The sequence below is a fragment of the Cololabis saira genome, chromosome 7 (assembly GCF_033807715.1).
Source record: "Cololabis saira isolate AMF1-May2022 chromosome 7, fColSai1.1, whole genome shotgun sequence".
Taxonomy (NCBI): domain Eukaryota; kingdom Metazoa; phylum Chordata; class Actinopteri; order Beloniformes; family Belonidae; genus Cololabis; species Cololabis saira.
Genome location: NC_084593.1, coordinates 37,889,302 through 37,911,252, shown reverse-complemented (window position 1 = coordinate 37,911,252; position 21,951 = coordinate 37,889,302). Strand labels below are relative to the sequence as shown.

General features: G+C 44.2%; 1 protein-coding gene across 1 annotated transcript in view; it reads left to right on the top strand.

Annotated features, from left to right (window-relative positions):
* The first annotated feature begins 4,293 nt into the window (after positions 1 to 4,293).
* The window catches only part of ablim3 (actin binding LIM protein family, member 3), a 55,134-nt gene continuing 37,476 nt past the window's right edge, over positions 4,294 to 21,951 (top strand). Inside the window, exons 1-2 of the mRNA XM_061725822.1 lie at positions 4,294 to 4,635; positions 17,313 to 17,447. Of these exons, the coding sequence (XP_061581806.1) occupies positions 4,623 to 4,635; positions 17,313 to 17,447 (148 nt within the window). The 5' untranslated portion in view covers positions 4,294 to 4,622. The remainder of the gene's footprint in view (positions 4,636 to 17,312; positions 17,448 to 21,951) is intronic.

Here is a 21,951-nt window from a genome sequence, read left to right as displayed (position 1 = left end):
CTCCCTCCTCCCCCTGATCCCCCTCACACACACACACACACACACACACACACACACACACACACACACACACACACACACACACACACACACACACACGCACTTCCCCTTGCTGTCAAAAACTGGGAACTTGACTGAACCAGCGGGTCAGAGAGTATATGAATAAAGTGTCCCTCTTTACTGCTGTAACGCACTATAATACATGTTATCTCACATGTTCAGAGAAGCCGGGGCAGTAAGCTGCAGATCTGGTTCCTCATTCCTCCACACCGGTCCTACCAGCTCGGTTAGACTTTAAACAAAGTGATGACAGCACTAATCAGCTGGTATGCACTACTGGCAAGCTCTTTGATTTCCATCCACAGGTGAAATGAATGTGAAAACACACCTGTTCTCCAAGCCACACACACACACACACACACACACACACACACACACACACACACACACACACACACACACACACTGAGCAGCATTCCACTTCATGTCTGCAAATCTGAAGAGTTCACAATGACCGTGGGAGAGAAACGCAAAAGGCTCAGGTTTTTATTTCATGTTATTTTACGGTAGCTTAGGGAAACATGGCGTGAACTTGTGAACCGACGGTGTATCTGCAGCCCCCATCGCTCTGTAACCAAGTTATCCTGAATATCAGCCAGCTCCGGACATGCGATCATGTGAGAATTCAATCAGTTGTGCAAAGCTGCAGGATATGGACCATTTATTCTGGCCCAGTTTGCAGACCTGTGTGTGTGTGTGTGTGTGTGTGTGTGTGTGTGTGTGTGTGTGTGTGTGTGTCTGCAAGGTAAAAACAAAGACAGAGAGGCAGAGTGAGTGTATTAAATTGCAACAAATTACAACTAGGAATGGGTGGAGATGGAAATGTAGCATTACAAGGAGCACTGGGAACGGTGGGTACGTGTGCCCGTGTGTGTTTGTGTGTGTTTGTGTGCGCTTTCCTCTGGCGTGTGGCTGGAGGAAGGGCAAGGATGTGAGGTTTAGTGGAGAAGGCTGCGTATTGCCGTGTAACGAGGCTGATAGGGGACACATGACCTCAGTGTGACGAAACAAAACACACATTACCTCCAGCAGAAGGACGGCAGTCAAGCATTAGGTCCAAACAATGCAATCATACATCAGAATTGCAACAGAAATGAAAAGCATGTCCCTGTCATGTGTTCGGGAGCACACAAAGCATCATTTGTGCTGATTGTGGCTCTTTTATGTTGCTCTGCACATTTAAGGAGACAGTTCCCGCTAGCAGGAAGAGGACTGATGCAGCGGCGCTGGTTTTTTCCAGAAAGGGGACGCGTTACTGTCGAGCGTGGGCCTCTGGCGCCTTCGGCGGGCAGAGACAACCCTCTGTCGACCTGACGGCCTCCTGCTCCACTGACTTCAGTGCACAGGAAGGCCAGCTTCCTGTTTTTCTGCACCATCACTTTAGAGGACAAAAACACAATGTAGGATTGACACAGGAGCACGATCAGCAGCCGGCACACACCGGGCCCTCAGAGCACCCGCCTCCACGCTCACACACCCATACACACCACACACGCCCAGGTAAAGCTGGTTCACTTCAGTAAATCCTTATCTAATCAGGCCTGCCCCGCGCCAAGCCAGTACTTTATACCCCCATGGCTTCTAATAATAACTCATATCTTTTTCAGCTGGTGTGACGACGACATTATCTTCAACACACTGAGAAATATACATGTAAAACATTTGCATTTATTTATTTTTTTTACAAGCATTGAGCTCCAGAGCTGAAGAGGTAAGATCTGTGCAGGGCAGCAGAAAGAAAGTGAGGCGCCTCTCACATCCCACCATTGTCCAGCTTCCTACGGACTTCCAGCTTCCTCTGGACACAGGAACGGGGACAGTGGTTAGATTTATGAAAACGGAGCACATTCAGCTCAGTAAAACAAACAACCCTGTATAGGAAGTGCAGTGAGCTGACTGTATGGATATTTTGGGGATTTTACACCCACTTGCACCTGATAGTTGATGCAGAAAAGTCATTAGAGTCTAATGAATTCAAGTTGCACTTTAGGTGGTACAGTGTATCAGCTTCTATCTGCTGCTCCCTGTAACTGTTCCCCCTGCACCTGTGAACTATTTAAATAAGTCAGTCACTGATGTTATAATTTGTTCAATTCAAGTGGTTTTCTTTAACTGGTGGCTGGGATGGAAATAGCTGGATGGATGCCTCACTCTTAGATGCATGTGTTTTGGCACTGAGATCAAGCCTATCCAAAAGAAGACTGAACCACTGATGCGTGACAGTTTGTCTCTTAATCCTGAAAGTATGTGAACACAAGTCAGAGCTACTGTTTCTTTCAACTGTGGTGTCTGGCATGACTTTCCAGGCCAGTTACAGTATAATTAGCCCGGCCTCCTTAGCAGGATTCCTTCAGTAAACAATCCAATTAACTAATTTGCTTACGTCAAGTTTCCAGAAGAGGGCAGTGTCATAACAGTTTTAGTAACAAACCCAACCCACCACAATAAAAATGGTCAAGACTCTCCAGAAAGCCAGCCTCTTTTAATCACTCATATTTCTTTAAATTGTTTCCCTCCCTCCCTCTTCTCTTTCTTTCTTTTTTTTTTTTACTGTATTCTTAAAAGATGAGTTGTAGGAACGGAGTTATTCTATTGTATATATAACTGACAAACTATAAATGACCAAAAAGAGGCCTCCATTAGCGATGATCTTTCTATCAAGCAGAGTAAGTATTTGCAGTGTTCAGTGAGACGCATGTCTCACCACAGACTGGTCTACACGGCTCACAGCAGGAGGAGTGACGTCGCTGGTCGTCAAGTTGCTCGAGTAAAACCAGAAACAATTTAGCACCATTTCAAAGTTAAACCAACCAGTTTGAACAGCGAGTTTTGAAAGTCAGTTTAGTTTTCATATAGGTCTTATATAGGTTTGTGTGTGTGTTTTCCTCTATAAGGGCTTATTTCAATATGTATAACGGGCTCACTGTCAGATGCTTGATGCTTTATTAAGGTACTGGTAATTCAGACTTTTTTATTTTTTATCAAGTTTTAACTCTTTTAGATAACAACAGAAGATCCAGGAGTCTGGTTCTCTTAAACCTAAATAGATTGCAATCTTACTAAATATCATTGCATACATCTGTATGTGACAGTCTCCTTCAAAAGAGGTAAATCTGTGCTTGTTTCTGAAGGGGGTTACAATACATGATGACTGTAGCTTGTCATTTAGCTGTAAACATTGGAGACTCTCATTACTATTTCATTACTTATTAACATTTTGTTGAGAAAAAACCCCACAAGGAGTGCCGAAGATATTTCCTCTTGATTGATCAGCTGATTTAAAAAATAAAATAAAAATGGACGGATTGATTTTTTAAATTCTTTTAAGAGAAACAAAAAGCTTTTAGTAAACCTTACAAGGTAATTATTTGGTCTTAACTAGACTGATGAACTGAATCAAGATATTGAAGTCATTGTATGAATGAATGAATGAATGAATGAATGAATGAATGAATGAATGAATGAATGAATGAATGAATGAATGAATGAATGAATGAATGAATGAATGAATGAATGAATGAATGAGTTTTATTTTTGTGTCATGTCCGAAGACCCTGAGATCTGAAGGGAGCTGGAAATGTGGACATTTTTAAACGTAGACTAAAAACTCATCTCTTTGGTCTGGCTTTTATGTAGCAACACATTTTATAGTTTTATTCAGTTTTAACATTTTTTAGAGGTATTTGTTTTATTCATTTATCTATTTCTTGTAATGTTTTTATTATTATTATATTTTATTGTTGTGGACTGATTTTTTTAGCCTTAATTCTTGAACTTTTACCATTATTTCATTTTAATTAACTATATTGTATGTCAGTGTGCATTGGTCTCCCAGTTTTATTTTTGTTTTTATTATGCTTATTTTTCAGTCAAAATGTTAAGCACTTTGTATTTCATGTACCTGGATGAAAGGTGCTATACAAATACAATACAAAGATTGATTTGAAGACCCCTCCCTTACAGGATTATAAAACACCATGAACAGAAAATCATCAATATACAATATCACACTCACTTAATTGGGAGCTACACAACATACACCAGAAGTGATTGTCATTGTGAATTCATTGTAAGTGATAAACTCCGAGCGACACAAGCCTGGATTCGCATGAAAATCAGACATTTGCGCCTCAGGGATAACGCGCCTGGGACTTTCGTTCCGTTGGGTTTTTCTGCGCGTCTGCGGCTTTTATTGTGAAAGGGAGGCCGGCGATGGCTTCCGGGAGTGTGCTGGCAGCGCGTGCGAGGCGCGCGGGGCCAGAGCAGCGCGGAGGGCGCAGCTCGAGGACCGGCCGCGGGAGGATGTGAAGGTGGAGCCGTCCCTGTCCCTGCTGGTCCACAGACACATCCCAGCCATCAGCTCTCATCCTCATCCTCAGGCTCAGCTCTGCTCCTCCGGCACATCCACCTCCTCCTTGTCCTGGCTGGAAGAGAGGGAACAGCATCATTGGCTTTGACTGGATTTTTATTTCCATCTGCACAGTTTTCACATCACCAAACTCCGCGTCTATGGGATTATTTTGGACGAGGCAGCTTTGTTTTGGATAAGGACGTTGGGCATCATGAGTTCCGCTGGTAAGTGCGTTCTTGAGCGCTTCATCTGCCTTATACATCACGGAGCAGAGAAAACTACCAGATAATATTCCTGGCTTTTCTTATTTATTTATTTATTTACTTATTTATTTATTTATTTATTTATTTATTTATTTATTTATTTATTTATTTATTTATTTATTTATTTATTTATTTATTTATTTATGTATTTGTGTATTTATTTATTTATGTATTTATTTATTGTTTCTTAAATGATATAATCATTATTTCTAAATTATTTCACATTTTAAATTCATATTTTTTTCCCAGTATTGTGGAAAGATGAAGGAGACTGATGTGTGAACCTCCGGACAGCTCAAATCTCTGTTCAGCAGATTTGAAACAGGTTTAGGAAGTATGGTGGAGCTGAAAGTCAAAACTGATTTATAGAAGAGCATTTTTTTTGGACTCTTTATCCTCATGCCGGCTTGTAATTAGGGCTAGCAGCTTCTCCTTTTTTATTTTTTGCTCTCTCTTTCATTTTCCTCCCTTTCACGTGGTTACCACAAGTATCAGGAAATAACTCAGCAGTTGCCTCTTAACAAAAGCTCACCTGTCCCCGAAACTGCATGACCAGCACACCCTTTAGTAGGGGAGAGAGGGGGAGGAGGGGGCTCTGTGACCCGACCCCCGCATGACAAATAACTCTGCCCCCCTGGCCAGCCCAGGAAGGTCCTGGAGAAAGCCGTGACACTAAGCTGACCCTGTATCAGCTGACCCTGATCCTCTCCCCGCTGAATCAGGGCTTTCCCTGTGTGGCCGGCGGGTCAGCTGTGAGCACCAGCGCCTCCACTCTGTCCTGTTTACAGGTCGTCATGTGCAAGTCAGACTTTGAGGGTTTCAGTGTTTTAAGGAGCGCAGCCGTCGTCTCTCAGCCACCAGAGAGGCTGGTGGAAGAAGGTGATGTGAGGTGCTCAGAGGGCTGGTGGTGTCAGCCGCCTCCCGTCCGCCCCGCAGTATTACTGCATCCTTCATAATCTAAGCCTGTCAGGAATGGCGTTCGCCTGGAGGAATGGAGGATGATTCTTTTGTTAAGCATCAGAAGGCTTTTCTAGGTTCCGAGGGAAAAGGTGCAGCGCCGACATGGGAACGCTGTCACAAGTTCATGTAATACACAAGCATGTGCTCCAACAGGACGGCACACTTGCTGCAGGTGAGCAGCGTGCCGCCATGTGGTGCCTGTGCATTGACCTGCAGCATGTACGTCCGCCTGTGGCCTACCACGTGCGTGCATGTGTGTGTGTATGTGTGTGTGTGTGTGTGTGTGTGTGTGTGTGTGTGTGTGTGTGTGAGAGCGTTGTCACGGCAGGCAGATGGTGGTGTGACATGTGTCTGCGCTCTGGCTTAAGACTAAGAAACCCAGCAGGCAGCTGAACCTAAAGAAAGAGCATCTTTCTTCCTCCGCTCTGCTTTCCCCCCGGTGTCCGTCAGACATATGCTCCTCCAATGGCCCCGAGGTTCGGACACGGCCGGGCCTGCTGGGCTGCACTGGGTGCAGGGTTTTCCGCTGCACTGGCTGTGCTGGCCCGGAGGCTTCTCCACACAACCCCGACTGTCTGTCTCCATCTTCCGGGCCCTCCGTCTCTCACGGTCACCACGTCTTGTCCTGTCCGCTCCGACGCTTCGTGTTTCCGCCTGGCTGCCAGACCAGCGGGGTCTCCGGGTGCAGCAGGTCTCTCTGAAAGAACCTTGATTTTTTGCATAATTGCATCTACAGAGAAGCAGGAGCGCCGGTGCTAATAAGACTGGTGGATTCTGGGACGTTTCTGCGGGGCAGGCACATACAGCACGGTATGAAACACGTGTTGATCAATACACAGATCATTGAGCTCAAGGACCTGGGGGATCTGCAGAGTCATACATCACAGGCAGCACTGACACCTCTCTTCTTCTCCTCTCTTCACTGTAGAGCTAAAGTCTAGGCTCACAGTTAAAGCACACACAGAAGCAACAGAGGAATGGAGGGAAACATGTCTTTTATCCTTCCTTACACAGAATACAAACAAAAATGGTATTTGTATATTTGCCATATAACTGCTTTTATTTATACGCACTCTCTCAGATGGAGATAGACTTGCAACTACAATGGTAATTAAAGCTGCAAGCAGCGATGAACGGGCCCTCGCGCATGCAATTTTCACCAATAAAAGTCAAGGACTCAAAACTAAGTCCGATGACACCACCCACGAGTCTTTATGTCAAACCATTCAAAAGTTATGGCAGAAAATAGGAACTATCACATATCGACCAATCAGAAGAAAGGGCGAGACTAATTTGCACCAATTAAGGTGAAGGACTCAAAACCGAGTCCGATGACACCACCCACAACTCTCTATATCAATCCATTCAAAAGTTATAGCGGAAAGTAGGAACTATCAAATATGGACCAATCAGATGAAGGGGGGGGGTGGGGCATGCTTTTTGGCTCCTAGCGTCTCCACGGTAAAAAAAGGAGAAAAGTAATTTGCGTCGTCGCAGAATCTAGACGCACATTTTGATGTATAACACCTGGGTGCACGTTACGGTTGGGGCCGCATTAACGGTCGAAGAAATGGCATAAATTGCGCCAAAATTACACGATTAATTCAAAATGGCCGACTTCCTGTTCAGTTTCGGCCATGGCGCCAAGAGACTTTTCTTTAAGTTGCGACCTGATACAGGTGTGTACCGATTTTCGTGCATGTACGTCAAACCGTATTGCGGGGCTTGAGGCATGAAGTTTTCTAGGGGGCGCTGCTGAGCAATTAGGCCACGCCCATTGATGCAAACCCTTAAATATCCAATTTTTTACCAGGCCTGGCTTGCGTACAAAATTTGGTGACTTTTGGGGCACGTTTAGGGGGGCAAAAAGGCCCTCATTTCGTCGGAAGAAGGAAAAAAAAAACAAAAAAAAAAATAGAAAAAAGAGAAAAAATCCTACAGATACAATAGGGACTTGGCATTGTCAGTGCTAGTATGTCAAAAAAGATTGGAAATGTTATCAATAAAACATCTATGGATCAACCATCAAAATGGTTTGTAAAATAAATGTCGCTTTTAACGTCAGAAACATCAAACCTGCTTGTTTTCTGGTGCACACACCAGAATGATCAGTGCTTTTATGGTTTGCCTTTTATTGTAGTTTGCCTCTGGATAAGTTCATTTAATTTGTATCACTTTACTTGTTTATTTAAGTGTATTTATTCATTTGAAGTTGTTTTATGATATTCACGTGGTCTGAAAACAGAGGGCTCACTATGTTTGTGGGCTCCGACGGCTCTGTGGGGACTAAAACAGAAAACCTCACAAAAGACCTTTTGAGATATAAGACTTGGTTTTATTCGCATTTCAATGAAGTTGAAATGGTTAAACCTGGTGAGTTCACCCCGTAAAAGCGTTTGGTTCCCTTGTAAACTGCAACACAACTGCAGTTTATTGGCGTGCTTGCAAACGTAATTCCTCTTATCCATGAAACTTTGTTGAATTTCTTCTGTAAACAAACACGTGCAAACTTGAACGAACAATTGGCTTTAATTTAGCGTAAATTTTGAGTTTAAGCCAGGGTTAAACCTCGGTGTGATGTAAGGAAGTCAACTCCACACCCGGTTTAAGAATCTATGTACCCCCAAATAAGTTCTTCAACATAATACAAACTTATCTTAGAAACGAGAAACCTTTGTAGATTTTAATTAGCTAATTCTTTTTGTCCGACAAATAAATGACTGAGTCACGCCTCCCTCTCAACATCAGCTGATAAATGACGGCTCGCACACACCATCTTGTGACTCTGATGAAGGCGAAAGGATTGCCGATACATGTCGGTAATTAAAAAACCTAACATTTATTTGACAAAATAATTAGTAAATTAAATTATAAATCCATAGACAAAATGAACTTTATTAAATCAAACCTCTGTAGAATCAGAAGTGCTGTGTGCTGAAGGCGGAGTGAGTTTGGATTAATCTTTTTATCTTTTAATACCTCTGTCATAAATAAATAGTGATTTTTCTTTATTATTATAAAGAACACATGATGTTGAAGATGCCACTACATTATGAGAAAGGGCAGTGTGGTGGGAAAGCCTGCTGAAGATAAATTCCCTGACAGGTTTACTCAGTTAGTTCATTATTCAGTGTCACAAACAGATTCAGAAGGATTTAGGCGTCAGCAAAGGAATCCATAAATACTGGACCGACAGCGGGTGTGCTCCAGCTTTCAGATGAGGAAACCTTAAACATATATATATATATGTAATGAAATAAAATAAAAATTGGGATACAGTTACTGAGCAAATGATAGATCACTGGGTGCAGTTGTGCTTTTCAGTTTTTATAAGATTAAACTGGAACAAGATTAGACGAGGAGGCGAGCCGTCGCATTTATGATGCTGCCTCATCTAGTTCCCGGTCCAGACGGCTGCCAAACACCATACATCATTCCAGCACGCTGCCAGACGTCTCCGCTGAGTAATGCGGAGGAAAAGGGCCGGGGAGGAGGATGCACAGGTGAAAACACAGATGCTCGCATGCACTGTTGAATATTCATGGGCACAGTTGCATTTAATCGCCACCTATTTACAGTCCAGCACCAAATCAGGAAGACGTGCTGAAGACAGCGTGGGAATACATTCAAGAGTCTCTTTTTCAGTCTAAGATCATCTTGTTAATCAGAATAAACAGATTAACTGGTAGACTAATTCTGCAAAGTGCTGGTGAGTGCTGGAGGAGGCTGTCTCCGCGTCCGTCTGAGACGAGAGGCTTCTGCTCGAGGGCTCTTTCGCTCTGTCACGAGCCTTTTACCCTCCTGTCTCTCTGTGTGGAGGGTCAGCATGTCTGCACCATCCCTGGACACGGCCGGCGCCTTCCTACCCGAGGTCCTGATGGATATGAAAACTGATGAAGATTGAGGGGTTGGAGGAAGACATGGAGACCCCTGATCAGTGGCTGCATTAGATTTGATGAATTATTATTCCTTTGACTGAAAAATATGAAGGGTTTGGAAAATCCATTGATGATTTTCATGATTTTAAAACAGAAATGGCAAATGTTTTTTAGTCACACTTTGCTAAAAGGGAAATTTTAATGTTTTTTTGGGAAAAACTGTTACACAGACAGTTAAAAACATCTGAAAAGGGGTTATGGAGTTACTGAACCTTTCTATTACACATAGTAAATGTGAAACTTTGGAGTAGGAGAAGTTGTTTAACTTGTTTTTTCAGGCAGTCTGCTTGTTTTTTTTTTCTTAGTTTCCTCCCATTTCTGTTCTACTGCTGGGACTTTTCTCACCAGCCCGTCTTGTATTACACTCCACTCTGAAATGAAACTTTAGCAGGGTTTGGGTGTGCATTGTGAGGCAAAGGCACAACCATACCTGCTTCGGTTGTATGACAGCGTTATTAACTAACTACTAACTAAAAAGTTAATGAGACACTCCTGTTGGTCGTGCTCACACCTCATGCAGATGTGCCTGTGGAAGTGACCACGCTGTGTATTTACCATTTGCTCGAGACAGGGCAACGCATCATGTGAGTTATATCACTACAGTCCTCACCATGTCACAGTTTTCCCACGATATGTTACGTTTTATCATAAATAGAATAAGCGTGCAGATCCTACAGGGCTGTGTGAACTGTAGCAGCACACAGGAGTGGGTTGGTTCACAGAGGGACCGTTTTCTCACAAAACCAAGTTGTACCATTACATTTTATATCACGCTAACGAGCTTTGTGCATGTTGTTAAATAAAACATATTTATTGCAGCCAATGAAATGAGCTTGATCATCAGCAGGTATGAGCACCACAATAAAAGCAGGAGTTTTATCCGTTTGCTGCTCTGGAGCATTCAGGTGTGTTCACACGACGCCTGGAAAGAAAATATCTGCAGCGAGCTCCAGTAAAGTAATTGTTGGAGCCCATCAGTCTGGGGCGCATTATGAGGCCATTCAGAACAGTTTAATAGAGTTTAACAGCGAGAAAGATTATTCACAAGTGAGAAACATGTGAGACCATAACCAAATTTCCCAGGAGTGTCCGTACCAGCGAGTTCAGCCCGAGGTCACTGTTGGGGAGGGTTGCTGGACGAAAGCTGTTTCTTACTAGGACCAATTTGACTTGGTTTGCAGAGGTTTGAGAAAATAACAGGACTTCTGGAACAATGTCCTTCATACCAGCAAGACCAAAGGAGCCACGATGCTGTAAGGCCACGTGAGGCAGAAACCGCCTCTCTTCTTAACCTCCTAAAACCTGTTTTTTTTTGTTTTTTTTTCTTGGTTTGGGCTTCTTGCAATGTGTGATGTCCACATATGTGTATGCCAGGTCTTAGGAGGTTAAATATCCTGCAGTCATTAAGTCCAGAAGATCACAACCCCAAGATTAGCTGCCTTTCATGGTGGCCGAAAAAGGAGAACTTTTTGGCTAAAATACCCGGACAGTATCGGTTTAGAGGAGGAAGACCTTCCAACCTGCAAGGCGTATTGTAGAATTAATGAATAAAAAAGTATTTCAGGCCTCCAGAGGACGCGTACTTGAAACATGAACGTGTACATCTACGTGAGCGCCACTCATTTTAGAACTGAAATTGCCATGACGACTGCGATATGATCGTTATGCTGAAGGTTATCACAACAGCAGATTCTCATACCGGCCCGTACTTCACGTGAGGAGAGCTGTTAATCAAGATGTGCCTACAAACATCAGTGAACCTAAATTATGAATGGACTCGAAGGGTAGGCCAACGTTTGTAGATAAGACGCCAGGAATTCCCGCTCGCTGCTTGTGTGTGATTGTCTTTCACTGATCATAACCCCCAGTAAGGACCGGGTGATTTTGTGTCACAGAAAAAGGGACTTGACTGTAAGCTCAGGGGCAAATGCAAACACGAGGGATTGAAGATGCACCATGGAAAGATTGTTCATTGGAACAGCAACAGTCATACTGTTTACTGTCCTGCAAAAAATGGTAAAATGCACTTAAAATGCCCTTCATTTATTTATTTTTAATTTTACTTACCAACAGCAAATCTGGTTCTGATTAGCAATGCTTGATCTGAATGAGATAAATGAAGTAGGGCTATTGCAACAGCCTCACTCCTTAAATAGTATTCTGTCCCATTAAACATGTATTACACTTTAAGATTTAAAGTAAAATCAACAATATGTTGACATCTCTGCTATTTTACTGTGCAATTCTGTGCAGGGCGCCACTTCCAGCTGTGTGCTGAAAATACAAGGTTGAAGACACGGATGAGATCTTAAACCGCTTGCAGAAAACTGTACAAAATCCTTTTTTATAAAAGCACAGATAAATAAACGGAGTGGTTTTATATTTAGACGACCAAATACTAGGTTGCAGCGCTGCAGCTCGCCTATATGTAGCCCAGACGTATTAACGGTGCAGATGAAGCGTATTTTATGTGAGCTGAAGCTGTCAAAAGTTGAGTAATTTTTGCTGACATTTCAGCAATCTATCTTTCTCCCCAGCTGGAGGATTATGAAGAGCGATGCTGACTAACTGACCGGTCTCACTTGTGGTGGTCCTGGTTGCACTGTGACATTTATGGAGCGCATGCGGCGTAAAGTTTCCCCGTTACAACGCACGTACATGAGCCAGACTCAATTTCTGCGACTGAAACTCCTAAACATCGACTATCAGCAGATGACACAACTTTGATCAGGTTAAAAACTGGATAGAAAAGTGAAAAAACATCCTGTTTGAAGAGTTTAATCACTGCTGAACAAAAAGCTGTGTCATAACTTGTGCATTCTGCCTCACACACTTCCCTCTTCCGGCTCATCAGCTTGGATCACCCAGGATCCGTCGTGGCTAAACAAACCCCAGCGTGTCGTCCCCCGAGGCGATCAGGTCAGAGTCAGAGTCAGAAGCAGCCGCTCCATCCCTGGGGATGCTGCTGACCTGTATCACCTGGCTCTCCTGGGGCGATGTGGGGTCAGCAGATTACACCTGTGGCCCAGTGGCTACCAAGAGGGAGGGCTTGTACAACAAGTTAAAGGGGACCTATTATGAAAAACAGGTTTTCTCTTGCTTTAACTTATATAAAGTGGTCTCCCCCTCAGCCTGCCAACTCAGAGAAGGAGGAAACAACCAAATTCTGCAGGGTCTGTACAGCCGCCCGGATGAGCCGTCCAGTGTGTTGTGGCTTCTACGAGCCGTTCAGATTCTGCTGATTTTTGTTACGTAACCAAAATACAAACCACGCCCACAACTAAACACCGTGTCCTAACTGCATGCGAGCGTCCGACTATCGTAGCACTGCGTGACATCGGACGCTCTCTGTCCATCTCCCTCCAGCAGCTGCCACTTTATTGAGGTTTTTGTAGTGAAATGAGGAGGAATCATAGAGATAACTTCTCATTTCAACTAACTGGATCAGCCGTTCCTCATCCATGACTGTTTCCTACAGCGCTTTCAACCAGCTTTCAACGCAAGCGGCAGGAAGAAAATAGAAGCAGGGCGTCCAACAAATGTTCAGCTCAAAACGGCGCGCCGCGTTGCGCAGCGCTGCGTCGCTCGCGGCCAGTTAAGACAGTCCAATAGAAAATAAAGGAATGGAATTGATTTTGTTGCTGACGCTCGCTCGCATCGCATGCAGTTATGACACGGTGTAACTCCGCCGGCTGGAGCTTCCACCATTTTTCCCTAGCGGTGTATCACGTCATTCAGGCAGCCAAACAGCACAGAGCCTGATTATCATAGCCCCGCCCAATCAGAATCCCGCATAGATAATGAGGTTAGAGAATGGGAAGATAAAGACATGGATCAGAGGCTGAATTTCTAATTTATTTAGCAAAAACAATCAAAAGCTTGTTTTTAAGACATCCAAGGCCTGTTTAAAATAGGTATTAGATGCCATAATAGGTCCCCTTTAAATAGGTCCATTCATGTAATTAACCACAGCTGTGGAGATAACCTTCCTCACTTAACATCTGCTCTGATAATACACGCTGTTTCTCTTGTACAACTTACAGCAAGTTTATTTTGTAACACTTTCAGACGTCATTACGGCAAATAGATGCCCCATGTGTCTTCAGCAGATGCTGCCGCGGGCACGGATGCACACTGCAGCCATTAGTTACCTTTATCTCTTTTTCACACCTGATGGGATCAGTGTTGTGCATTTAGTTTTACAAGGGGGGAAAACACACACACACACACACACACACACACACACACACTCTCCCGAAGAGTCTCATTTGTAACAGTGGCTGGGCGCTTATCAGGCAGGGTAGGTATTCCCAGTGGTGCTGCCAGCATTGTGAGTGAAACAATGAACTAACTGAGCCTTGAATGTGGGAGATGGGGAGTGGGAAATAATCATTCTTGCATATTTCTGGTGCTCACAGTCTCGTTCTGAACAGGAAAGCAAACAGCCATACATCCATGGATTTGTGCACTCGTGTTTACGTACACTCACACCTATTCTCAATCCAGATGGGCCACATACAGCTGCTTTGTCAGACACTCTTAGCGTTAACAAATCGTCAGTTTTGCCATCAGTTAATAATACTGTTGCTATCTCTTTTATGTGAAGATGTGATCTAAGTAGTGTCGGCAATTAAACTTGAACAAGGATAAACCTCACAATAAAGCTGTGGGAAGTGTAAGCAGTAGTTTTAAATAGTACTAAAACGACTAAAATACTACTTTTTTGAGCTTTCAGTGATTACTTCTGTCATACCCATAAGAGATATTACATCTGTCTTTGACATTTATATTATAACATCGGTTATGTCGACCAGAGTTTCTAGAAAAAACATCCCTTGTTTTTTGTTTAATGTCCTGATTTGCTAATATGATGAAGCTTCTGTGAGACGTCATTAAAACAGATTGGAAAAAATACTTCCCAAATTTGACCACCTCTGTTTTCTTTTGAGGTGGAGGAAAAGTGGTTGGATAAAGTCTGTAGTAGGTTATTGTTTCCTTGGCCTGCTGCTGCTCTCAGCTCCCTGAGGAGAGACATGTTTCTCTGATGAGAGAATGGAAAAGCTTCATCTTACCAGAAGTATTCACATAGTAAAATACTCATCCATCCATCCATCATCCATCCATCCATCCATCCATCCATCCATCCATCCATCCATCCATCCATCCATCCATCCATCCATCCATCCATCCATCCATCCATCCATCCATCATCCATCCATCCATCCATCCATCCATCCATCCATCCATCATCCATCCATCCATCCATCCATCCATCATCCATCCATCATCCATCCATCATCCATCCATCCATCCATCCATCCATCCATCCATCCATCCATCCATCCATCCATCCATCCATCCATCCATCCATGCATCCATCCCTCCATCCATCCATCCATCCATCCATCTATCGTCCGTCCATCCATCCATCCATCCATCCATCCATCCATCCATCGTCCATCCATCCATCCATGCATCCATCCATCCATCCATCCATCCATCCATCCATCCATCCATCCATCCATCCATCCATCCATCCATCCATCATCCATCCATCCATCCATCCATCCATCCATCCATCCATCCATCCATCCATCCATCCATGCATCCATCCATCCATCCATCCATCCATCTATCGTCCGTCCATCCATCCATCCATCCATCCATCCATCCATCCATCCATCCATCCATCCATGCATCCATCCCTCCATCCATCCATCCATCCATCCATCTATCGTCCGTCCATCCATCCATCCATCCATGCATCCATCCATCCATCCATCCATCCATCCATCCATCCATCCATCCATCCATCCATCCATCCATCCATCCATCCATCCATCCATCCATCCATGCATCCATCCATCCATCCATCCATCCATCCATCCATCCATCCATCCGTCCATCCATCCATCCATCCATGCATCCATCATCCATCCATCCGTATTTAGTCTGTAGTGCGGAGCTTCATCCGACCTCAGTAAACGTGTTTAAGGTGATGATGATCCAGATGTTTCTGAGCCTGGAGACATCAGCCAAGTTCACAAGTTCAAGTTCACCATCAGGCTGCTTTTGTTACCCAGTGAAGTGTTAATCTGCATACTGATGTTGCTCTATATTCCCCAGATAATCCCTGGTCCCTGGGGTTCTGTTAGCCATCGATGGGTGAAGGTTGTTGGTACGGAGCCATCGGAGGGCTCAGAGGTCACCAATGTTCAGCCTCAGCTCGCACCCTTGCCCTTAATGCTGTGAAATTACTCTATATTCCATTAATCCTTTAATGATATTAGGCATTTTGGAAGTAGAAATATGCAAATCCATTTAATCAGTCTTTGAGAAGCATTGTTTGTAAACATTTGAATAATATTCTCCTGTATTTGCTGGCAGACGGGTAAACTTGGCCCAAATTTGCTCCTCAAACACGAATATTTTATATAAAATCATTCTGGCAATCACCTGTTGACATCAGCTGCTTGAAATTACTTCCCTCTTTTAAAAATGTAATCCTTTTAACTGAAGCTAAACTGCTGAAACAACATTTCAGGTGCAGGATATTGTGGTGCAACATGGCACGAGACCCCAACGATCACCAGCGGGCCACAGGCCTTACAAAAATGGCACTTTTTGACGCCTTAGGTTGGAATGTCCTGCTGTCAAACTTGTAAAACGCGAGAAGCTCTTAGGCTTTGAACTACACATGGCTTTTAAACTTTTTAAGTGATGCAAGTCCTCGGGGATTCAGCCGGTGAAATGAAATCAGCTGCTCGGCGTGCCGGGCCATATGCTGGTGCTGCTCTCGCCGAGGTCCTTCAGTCGGTAATTCAGACTGTCAGGCCAGCTGTTTCCCTGCCTTTATTCCTCTCCAGCAGAGAGTCGGAGCGTGCAGGCTTCTTGTGAGAGATGGGGATAAATGAGAGACTGAGCCCTGCTGTTCTGGCACAGTGCACGTATCGTGGATGCAAGAGAATCTCTTTGTAGCTCAGGGAAGGGAATGGACCTTTAAAGAGCCGCTAATAGCCTGAGCGGTTTGGATAAATGATAAATTACTTATTAAAATGGAACTAATGTTTCATTTTGACCTTTTTCTTTCTTGTGATGGCATTTATTTAAATGGCGTTGAGCCAGAATGAGAGAAGCTTCTCTCCCGGCGGTGTGAAATACCTGCCGGGCTTGCAGGAGTCAGGCATGTAAGCTAAAGCATAATAAGGTAAGCCGCTCTTTCTCAAGTGGAGCTTCAGCACGTGTGTGTGTGTGTGTGTGTGTGTGTGTGTGTGTGTGTGTCATCAAATATGACTGTGTGAAAAATAGAGGCAGGGGGAGAGAGCGCCTGGAGCTTACCCAGCTTATAGGTGTCAGACCTCACAGCTTCAGAACAAGTGTTGACAGAGCTACGGATCTTATTGTGTGAACTGCACACGGTGCAGTGTGTAGTCCAGATGGGGCCCGGTTCCGGTGATGGACCGGTGCATGACGACATTTAGGAAGATTCGAATGCCTCATTATAGGTTTTTAGTTACTATAGTGTTATTGTGTGCATAACAGTAAAACAGGATTTGTCTTGATTACATCCAACTGACAAAAAAAGCTATAAATTAAATTTCATACCCAATTTTCTGCAGGATTTGGAGTTTATCTCTTGAAAATGACTGTTGATGACTATGATTGCTAAATGCAGCTTTCACAGTGGAGTTTCAGAGACTCAGGTGTGTGAAACGTGGCTTCTTCTTCTGTCTCCTGCAGCACATCAACAAGGCTCAGCGCACAGCGAGCGGAGCTCCGGACCGATCCGGTGCCAGCGGTGTCGGGAAATATGCAAAGGAGAAGTGGTTCGGGTCCAGGACACTCACTTTCACGTCAAGTGTTTCACCTGCACCGGTAAGAATCACTGTCACCACGTCACAGCCGTCACACCTGGGAGGTCATGACCCTCATTTCTGTTTGTGTGCATCCCCCTTGGCAAAGCCACGCCCTGCGTGTGCACACCCACACATCTCTGACTGATAGACAGAGCTCTCTCTGCCTGCTCCTGCTGAGTGCTACTATTAGCCCTCGGTGGGGATTTGAATAGATCAGAGGTGGCTTGCAGGGCAAACTGGCTCCTGCCAGTGGAGCTTGTTATTGTGCTGGAAGCTTAGTGAGGGTTTACTCTGGTTGTACGCGCTTTCCTAATGAGACTGACTACAACCTGTGCCATGCTACCTGTTCGTACCAGTGGTTAGAAATCTCATTTACTTCACATCGTGCTCTCTATAATAACAACTTTATTATAGATATAGCTATATTATAGCTTGACATTTTTGAGAAATGCTTTCCCCATCAACACAACCTTTTGTTTGCAGGTGCAGAGGAAGTAAATGTGGGTCAAAAGATACATAATAACAACAATAGATGAAATAACACCTGTTATATAATTACTATAATTATTCAGACCTGACTGATGCCGCGAGCAGGTTCTCCTTCCTTAAGGAACCATGTCAAGATGCTTATCATGAGGAACAGAGTTTACTGATTTTCAGAGAGCTAAATTACCCATCTGAATACAACAAAGAAGAACCAGAACTAAGGAGACTGTCCCAACTACTAAAACTGAATGTATGATTAATGACGACATATTTACACTATCAGGCCACATGAATCATCTCTGCACTGCTGCCAAACTAAAAAATAAATAAATAACCAATGTATTAATAATAATAATATTATATATTAATAAATTAATATTAATACATTAATATTAATTGTATTATTTACAAACTTATGAATACCAGCTTGGGAGTATTTTTAATTTTGATATTGAATAAACTTAAAAAACGGTTTTTACTACTCTAATTTCATGTCAGGCTTTTAATGACCCTCGGCCCAACCTGTAGTTTAGAGAACCATGAAGGGAAGCTCTAATAGACCAAGAACAAAACATCAGTTACATGACCTACTGGTTTGCTGAAGGGCAGTTTTAAATCTTCTTTTTCTCTTACACTGTAAATTTACACTGCAAAAACTCCAAATTTTAATTTTATTTCTAGTTAAAATGTCAAATTTTTAGTAAAAAAAAAAAATCTCATTACACTTAAAACAACAATTTTCACCTGTAGTAGATTTTCAATTAAAATAACTAGAAAAATCTGCCAGTGGAACAAGATTTTTTTAATTGTAATGAGAAGATAAATCCTGTCCCACTGGCAGATTTTTCTACTCATTTCAAGTGAAAATTAACTTGAAACAGGGGAAAATTGTCAAATAACAAGTTATTTTTCTGGTAATGACTAAAAATGAGACATTTTAACTAGAAATAAGACAAATATTCCTGCTAAGATTTTGAGTTTTTGCAGTGTAAAAAATAAAATGTTTTCCTATATGGCTCCCAGCTGTTGTTGCTCTGGACGCTGACGGGAACACGCCCACCATATGTCAATCAGCATTCTTCCAGCTCCTTTTACGACCCACCCTGCAGCAGCGGCAGATCTGCCGGCAGATGTTTACAGCAGAACAACTTGCTTCATGTGTTTAGTAGGATTCAGAAACCACGGCTGCGTTCAGCCAGCGCTGGGTTAGTATGCTGGTTAGACGTGGTGGTAGCCGGCCATTGGCTGAGCCGACTGGCTACACGCCTTATATTATAAATGTATTCCTGTATATAAATTCACTTGATGTGGTTCAAAAATATGAACCCCCTTCAGAGTTGTCATGGATGTGAAATTCAAGTCACTCACTCATCTCACTCATCTTCTCCCGCTTTATCCGTTACCGGGTCGCGGGGGCAGCAGCCTCAACAGAGATGCCCAGACTTCCCTCACCCCAGACACTTCCTCCAGCTCTTCCGGGGGGAGTCCGAGGCGTTCCCAGGCCAGCCGAGAGACATAGTCTCTCCAGCGTGTCCTGGGTCTTCCCCGGGGTCTCCTCCCGGTGGGACATGCCTGGAACACCTCCCTAGGGAGGAGGGACATGCCTGGAACACCTCCCTAGGGAGGCGTCCAGGAGGCATCCGGTACAGATGCCCAAGCCACCTCAGCTGACTCCTCTCAATGTGGAGGAGTAGCGGCTCGACTCCGAGCTCCTCCCGGGTGACCGAACTCCTCACCCTATCTCTAAGGGAGCGTCCAGCCACCCTGCGGAGGAAACTCATCTCTAAGGGAGCGTCCAGCCACCCTGCGGAGGAAACTCATCTCGGCCGCTTGTATCTGCGATCTTGTCCTTTCGGTCACTACCCAAAGTTCATGACCATAGGTGAGGGTAGGTGCGTAGATTGACCGGTAAATCGAGAGCTTCGCCTTTCGACTCAGCTCCCTCTTCACCACGACGGTCCGGTACATCGACCGCATTACTGCGGACGCTGCACCGATCCGTCTGTCAATCTCACGCTCCATTGTTCCCTCACTCGTGAACAAGATCCCGAGATACTTGAACTCCTCCACCTGAGGCAGGACTTCTCCACCCACCCGGAGAAGGCATGCCACCCTTTTCCGGTCGAGAACCATGGCCTCGGTCTTGGAGGTGCTGATTCTCATCCCTGCCGCGTCGCACTCGGCCGCAAACCGCCCCAGCACATGCTGAAGGTCCCGGTCTGATGAAGCCAACAGGACAACATCATCTGCAAAAAGCAGAGACAAAATCCTGTGGTTCCCAAACTGGATCCCCTCCGGCCCCTGGCTGTGCCTAGAAATCCTGTCCATAAAAATTATGAACAGGACCGGTGACAAAGGGTCCAACATGCACTGGGAACAAGTCTGACTTACTGCCGGCAAAGCGAACCAAACTCCTCCGATCATACAGAGACCGGACAGCCCTTAATAGAGGGCCCCGGACTCCATACTCACTCAGCACCCCCCACAAGTGAAATTCAAGTGTTGGTGGAAAATCAACAAGAAAATGTAAAAAGACATTTGCTCATGTTTGCTAAATTGTGAAAATGATGGACATAGTTGTTTACATGACACAAACTGTGTTTCAAAATGAACAGACATAAGGACATCATCGTTCCAGTACAGAACTATAAGACCCCCCCCCCCAAAAAAAACCTGGAAATTCATCTTCAGAAATCCTTGTTTTTCCCCCAATTTCTTTTCATATTGTTCCCATTCGCCGAAAATGAGTTAAAGTTTTTCCAAAATGCCTCTGGATGATTTCCCGTCTGCTGCAGGCACGATTTCCCTTTATATATGTTTAATCAGTTTAAAGACATGGTTACTGTGTCTTTGCTTTTTACGAGTCCCGTGCCCGTAATAAGCCCTCATATATGAGTGAATTCAGCCCTTTTAAAAACAGACAGATCTCTTCTGTCAATGTTTAAACGTTTCACCCAGAAACTTTCCTGGACAGCGTCTCACCAGCGCCGTCGACGGCACTCCGACATCAGATCATCAGAGGCGGCTCATCCGAGCTCAGCTCCTTTCTGTTCCCCGTGAGCAGCGTGCACACATGAACTCATGTACATACGTTTGCACATATAGACGTGTGTGCACGCTCATTGTGGTTGTGAGGGGTTGCTGTGGTAACGCTGTGTGAAGGGGCACCTGTGCCCTGGTTGGTGGATATTCTCAGCATCTCTAAGGTAGCATTAGCCAATCAGAGGAATCTATTCTGTGCCCCAGAGAAAAGGGGGAGCACCAAAAGCAAGCAGAAAAGAGAAAAAGAGGGGGGATGGGGATGCTGTTTGTGTCGCCCAAACATTACATCACCACTTGAGTACAATACCAACCTGAGGTTCTCATTGTCTTCCTGCTTTTGCTTTTCCTTAATGCTCGTGGCATCGCTACAGTGATGGAAAACTATTGATCATATCAGACAACTAACCCCCCCGTCCATGTTCCAGAGAGTTCTCCCCGTCCTGTGAGGCCGTGGCGGGATGTGCCACCTCCCTGCCCATTATACGCTCTCCTGTATGGACTTCTGCTCAGCCAGCAGTTCTCTATAAGCTTTTGTTGTGTGGAGAAACAGGTCGTATGCTCCTGTGAACTTGTTAAACTCATTTTAAACTCATTCCGTCCTCTATTATCTGGATCTGCACAAACACGGACACACACACAGAGAGTGAGTTGCCGTTTTTACGTTCCGTCCATTTGTCGCTGTTTCTTCCTCTCTTTCTACGTTTTAGCCTTCTTGCGTTCTTTCCTGATGATCGTTGTCCAAGCGTGAAATCAATTTTCTCATGTTAGGACGAGATGACATTGGCAAGCAGGATGTGTGATTTGGAGGCTAATACCTAAACCATAATATGCCACAGTGAGGATGAGCAGCCGGCAGTCGGTTCCCTCATCTGGTACATGTTTATCAACTCTGTGATGGGGACGCGTCTTAACATCTCTGTTTGTATTTTGATGTGTGAGCTCGTGTATCCAGTTGAACGACCTTGAGCAGTTGTAATGTCTGTCTTTGACTTCCT